This window comes from Microtus oregoni, unplaced genomic scaffold (genome assembly GCF_018167655.1).
Source record: "Microtus oregoni isolate MIOR12 unplaced genomic scaffold, Mior012 000019F_ref0000042, whole genome shotgun sequence".
NCBI lineage: Eukaryota > Metazoa > Chordata > Mammalia > Rodentia > Cricetidae > Microtus > Microtus oregoni.
The window spans coordinates 2230972-2237228 of NW_024543078.1; the positions used below are offsets into that span (position 1 = coordinate 2230972).

The 6257-nt window shown below is 49.3% G+C and overlaps 1 protein-coding gene across 1 annotated transcript; it reads left to right on the forward strand.

Moving 5' to 3' along the window:
• The first annotated feature begins 549 nt into the window (after window positions 1-549).
• Actl9 (actin like 9) lies at window positions 550-1797 on the forward strand. The gene has a single exon (XM_041668709.1). It carries the CDS (start codon window positions 550-552, stop codon window positions 1795-1797), a length of 1248 nt encoding a protein of 415 aa, XP_041524643.1.
• The last annotated feature ends 4460 nt before the right edge of the window (window positions 1798-6257 follow it).

A 6257-nucleotide genomic window follows, 5' to 3' on the forward strand; every position in this document is an offset into this window, starting at 1 on the left:
TGGCCAATTACATTCAAACTGCCCCAAAAAGGAAGAAAAAAAACAAAAGGAAGAAAGTCAGACAGTAATCTTGATCACTCGGGGTTTCAGATAGAAACATCTACACAAGCAGGAATCCTTAAATATAGGAAGCTTCTGCATCAGAATTTGCCAGATGGAGACATTTTTACCCTTTAGGTATAACCCCTATCCATGTGCCTGTAAACAATGCCCACACATCCACACTCCTGTAAGCAGCCCCAGTTAAACTCACTGTTTGACCAAACTAGATGAGTAGAATCTCTTCTTCTTGCTCTATCTCTGATAAACAGACATTTCTCCCAGGTGAAGTTCATACAAGAAGTTCCCCATGCCTTCCCCCAACCCATCTCAACCCACTACAACCCTGCATTGTGAAGTAAGCAGGCATAGTGACATCACAGGCCACCACCGTCCTATCCTCTTTCTCTCTTCTGGCCACCCTGGGCCTTGATTAGTCTTTTCTATGGGCACCCCAAAGAGAGGAGGTTCACCTTGTCATCAAACAGCCTCATCAGGCCACCTACAGCCATGAATGTCAGTGGGCACCCAATGCCCCCGCCCTCTCCAGAGACTTCTAGGCCTCTTGCCCTGAACACCAGCACACTCCTGGTGAACAAGAGTCTACAGCAGGATTCCCTCAACATGGTTGGTGCCAGACTCCCACCAAAGACAGGTGCTGTGGTCATTGACATGGGCTCAGGCACCTGTAAGGTGGGCTTTGCAGGACATTCCCAACCCACCTACACCGTGGCCACCATCCTGGGTTGCCAGCCCAAGAAACAGGCTACCAAGAGCAGGTCAGAGCTGGAAACTTTTATTGGGGAGGCAGCCCGTTCCCGCCCAGAGCTGAGGTTGGTGAAACCCATCCGCAACGGCATTGTGGTGGACTGGGACGCTGCCGAACTAATCTGGCGACACATCCTGGAACATGATCTCAGAGTGGCCACCGAGGACCACCCTCTACTGTTCTCAGATCCACCTTTCAGCCCCGTCACTAATCGTGAGAAACTAGTAGAAGTGGCCTTTGAGTCTCTGCGTTCCCCAGCCATATATGTGGCATCTCAATCTGTATTGTCAGTCTATGCCCACGGGCGTGTTAACGGACTTGTTGTGGACACTGGCCATGGAGTCAGCTATACAGTGCCAGTCGTTCAGGGATACAACCTACCCCACGCCATCCAACGCTTGGACCTGGCCGGCAACCATCTTACAGCCTTCCTAGCAGAGATGCTTCTGGGTTCTGGCTTCTCATTGCGACAGGAGGACCTGGACTTGGTGGAGAACATCAAACACCAGTACTGTTATTTGGCCTCAGATTTCCAAAAGGAGCAGGCTCGTCTGGATCAGGAGTGCAAGCAGACCCTGAAGCTGCCGGATGGACGGATGGTCACTCTGGGAAAGGAGTTATTCCAGTGCCCAGAGCTCCTATTCCATCCCCCGGAGATACCAGGCCTGTCGCCCATGGGCCTCCCAGCCATGGCTGAACAGAGCCTCATCAAGGTGCCTCAGGAGCTTCGGTCCCATGTGGCCCAGAATGTGCTTCTGTGTGGAGGCTCCTCCCTCTTCACTGGCCTGGAGGGTCGCTTCAGGGCAGAGCTCCTGCGCTCTCTGCCACCTGAGGACCACGTGGTGGTGATGGCACAGCCCAACAGGAACCTCTCAGTGTGGATCGGAGGCTCCATTCTGGCCTCGTTGCATGCTTTCCAGTCCTGCTGGGTCCTGCGGGAACAGTACGAGGAAAGGGGACCTCAGGTCGTATACCGAAAATGTTATTAACAGGGTCAAGGAGGAAAGGGCTGAGTAAGTAAAGATTTCTTGCCAAGCAAACTCAGTCCTGTTGCCTTCCAGATCTATCCCAAGCTCTAAGGCCCGCCCGCCCACCCAGACGATGCATTACGTCACTGGCGTCCAACCTCCAACTGAGCCTCAACCCCTGCCCTCCCATCTCCAACCCCTCATGCCCCCTGTGTCTTCTCCTCCAAACATTCCTGACAGGAAATTACTTTAGTATCCATGACCATCCTTCTGAGAGACCCTAATTCTAGTCCCTTAAATATATTTCTCTCAAAACAAACCCTAAAACAACATCGTCTTTTAGTCCTGTCAACCTACATTCCAGGGAGCTGCAGCCTGTCCATCTGACATCCTTAGATGGAAGAAAGCAAACAGACACACCTAAACATTGCCAAGATAACCTCAGAATCACACACATGCGTGTGTGTGCGCGCGCGCACACACACACACACACACACACACACACACACACAAAATCTCCCGAAATCTCCATGAACTATTAAGGGGCCTTAGGTTATTTCCCTTGATATACTTCCTCAACCCCTCCAAACCATTCCCCCAAAAAGTCTTCACAAGATGTCTACGTACCACACCCCAGAATTCTTCCAAGAATACTCCACCTCTACTCACCGTCCATGGCTACACCCTTATTTGTACATGTGTACAATGTGTCTTCACATCTGCTCCCCCAGTTCCCCTCCAGTGCTCCCAGAGCCCTCCACCACATCCTCCTTCCAACCTCTTGACATCTTCTCATAGTCCATTGAGTCCACTGAGTCAATGCTGGCCAAGTCTGCCTGAGTGTGGAACTGTCCACTGTCGTGTAGACATCCTAGCAGAGAACACTTTGCTGAAAAATAAACTCGTTCTATCTAAGGTTCCTCAACTTAGGGGCGGGGCTGCGGGAGCCCCCTCTTCCATCTATTCTGGAATGGTGGATGGCTTGATGTTGCATAGGTCCTGTGTAGACAACCACAGCTGCTGCAATGACTCTGATATGTCTGGTCTCTGCACCCTGACCATCTTCCGGGTCTCTGCATCACTTGCCATTCACTGCAAAGCAAATCTCTGCTGAGGAACTAAAGCTGCACCAGTCTGTCAGCACTGGATAGGGAGGGTGTCAGGGGTGTGGGCCTGACTCTCAGCTAACCACACCTTTCCTTCTCTCCCGACTCCACAGAGGAATACTAAATTTCCATCCACCATGTTCAAGATCTCCCTTAAATGACCTACTTAGTAAAGGATTCCCTGGCATCTAAAACTCATCCCTCCAACTCTCCCCTTCCCATCATGGGGGAACCCTCACAGTCCTGTAATCAGAGTGTCCCACAGTTCATCTCCATCAATACGCCCCAAGGACACCACGACCCCAGATCTTAGAGTGGTCCCTACTGCTCAAAGCTGACGTAACTGTTTCCACCAGGAACAGAACCACATGGCCACCTTACAAGGATGCTTTCAGACTCTACTCCTCCCCCATCACATCCTCCCAGAAAGACCCTGAAACCCCAGATTTGGGTCATAATAGGTATGCACTTGAGGGGTACCCTTTGCGGAACCTATGAACAACTACTAAGCCCTCTTCTGTGTTATAATCTCCCAACCACTTCCCCATGGCCCGTCTCCAAAGACACTCTTCCAGGGTCTCCCATGTTGACCCCCAGAACACCCTTCTCAGGAACTTCTACATGTTTTCTGGAACTCACCACGTGACCAATTCCCAGTTGCCCTGTTACTAGCCCAGACTAGGATATCAATGGACAGCAAGGTCGTCAAGGGCGATCCACTAAACTATACCTCAGGCAGATGTTCCAGTGAGAAACACCTGGACAAGGGCTCCCTTCACCTGCCCGTATACGTGTCTCTAAAGGAGTTGTCCCAGTAAGTCCCAGCCCCATGTCCTCTCATTCACTCAAAGCTGAACACCAGGACTTTAGATCGATGCTCAGTCTGTGACTTCAACACAGCCTCAGGGAATTTCTCTGCCCTGGGACGCTGAGGCCTCTCCAGCCCAGCTGTGTTCTCACTGAGCCTGCAGTAGGAACCCAGTTTGTCCCCAGAAGCACCTGGAGTCCACTCTGGAGGCAGGACCTTGCACACCCAGTCCTCAGTAGAGACTAAGGGACATCAAGACCCAACCAGAAACAGGGGACATGTGTCCAGTTTGTTTTTACAATAAACAGATTTCGCTGGAGAATATACAAGTCTATTCCAGGCCTTCGTAACCCTCAGCTCCAAGTATCATTCTCTCATAGGCCACTGCCTAGCTGCTCACACGTGTGTCTCTGTGTCTGCCGACATCCCGAACAGCTTTTGTCTTGTCTGTGGTTGCGTGTCTGTGCACGTGTGGTGTACACGCACCTGTGTGCAGGAACTAGAGGAGGCTGTTGGATGTCCATTGCTATCAATCTCTGCCTTGCTCCTTTGAAGCAGGGCTTCTCACTGAACCTGGAGCTAGACTGGCACCAGCAAGGGTGGCGGGCAGCAGACTGGCAGCCTCAGCAATCCTTCCTGCCTCCCCATCAACACTCCCAGCACTGGGCTTAGAGACCAGTGAATCCTGGGAATTTTTTTATTTTGTTTTTCTTTTTCTTTCTATTTTCTAGACAGAGTTTTTTCTGTGTAGTCCTGGCTGTCCTGGAACTCACCCTGTAGCCCAGGCTGGCCTCAAACTCAAGTATCTGCCTGCTTCTGCCTCCTGAGTGTTGGAATTAAAGTCATATGCTACCACGCCCAACAATGCTGAGAGTTTAACTCGGGTCCCTACATTTATACAGCAGCATTTACAACAAGCATTCTTACTCCCAGCTGCGGTGCTGTTTTTAAAATGGGGTCTCATATTCTCCAAAGTACTCCACACATCCTACACAGCACACAAACTACAACATTCACACACGTAACACTCAACACTCCCACGCACATCACATACATCACACACGTGTACAAATATCACGCGCAGCATTCACACACACGTCTTTTCTGTTCCCTAACTCTCTTGGAATGATCCTATTTTTATGGGCATTGGTGGTTTGCCTGCGTGTATGCCAGTGTGAGAATCTTGGGTCCCATAGAACTGTGGTACAGACCATTGTAAGCCACCATGTGGGTGCAGGAAATTGAATCCAGGTCCTCTGGAACAGCAGCCAGTGCTTCCAACCACTGAGCCCTCTGCAGGCCCCCAACACCACTCTTGCATGGTAATTTTCCAGAATGTAAATACGTATATTTGTGGAGCAGTCTAACTTGGCCCACAAATCAGCCATCAGAAAACAGGTGCACAGAGAGAACATTACGTATTTGTCTTTATGAGTCCGGGTTACCTCGCTTAGTATCTTTTCTAGCTCTACCCATTTTCTTAGAAATTTCATGGCTTTATTTCTATGCTGAATAAAAGACCACAAACAGGCAAAGAGGGAGCCAGGTGGGGCAGGGAATCAGCCAAAACTTAGCATGAAACGGCCTTCAAGAAATCTGCTCCTTTGTATGCTGCTTTTTCCTTCTTTTCCCTTTTCCCCTCTTTTATTAAATATAGATTCTTTTTTCATACAGTTTATCCTGATTACAGTTTCTCCTCCCTTGGCTCCTCACAGCTCCTCCCACCTCCACTCCATCCAAACCTGCCTCCCATTAGAAGAGAACAGGTTTCTAGGAGGGAACACAAAACATAATGAAATAAAATATAATAAGCCAAAACAGGTATGCTAATCTTTCAATGAGAACAAAATGTCATTGATTTTTAAGAAGAAAAAAGTAGAGGGAGGGAGGGAGAAGAGAAGATGAAAAGATGGGAGAGAGGACGGCAGGACCAGGTTCATTGTTTCTCATGCTCAACTAAGAATTGAGGCTTACCCTCAATCTGCCAGGTTACCAAACAGAGAGCAGGCACTTTTTTGTTCTTCCCACCAGGGGGCAGCACCTTCAAGTTCAAAAAGACCATGGTAACTGCCTTTAACACTGTGCTTCTCAACCATCCTAAAGCTGTGACCTTTTAATACATGCAGTGGTGACCCCCCCCCCATAAAAATATTTCCATTACTACTTCATAACTGTAATTTTCTACTGTTATGGATCATAATGTAAATATCTGGTTTTCCAATTAACTCCAGCAGCCCCCTGTGAAAGGGTCATTTGCGGGTCCCAGCCCATGGTTTGAGAACACAAACCTTTTACACACAGGATCACAGGCAAGAGCAGTGACATCAGGAGAGAATTCTTCCAAACGAGAAGAGAGCGGGTAGTGAGAAAAGGGGAGAGGGATGGAGAGGAAGAGGGAGGCTGAGAAGAGGACACAGAGGAAGACAGAATGAAAACCAGAACTGAAGTTGGGGGAGGGGCGTGCTGGGTTCAGGAAGAAAGGGAGGGGTGGGAGTAGAATGGGGTGTGGATTCCATCAAAACTGTGTGTGTGTCTGAAATTATCAGACAACAAAAAGAAAGTAGGCT

Excerpts from the sequence above, each read along its gene's own strand:
- Actl9 (XM_041668709.1), top strand. The coding sequence starts at position 550 with ATGAATGTCAGTGGGCACCCAATGCCCCCGCCCTCTCCAGAGACTTCT.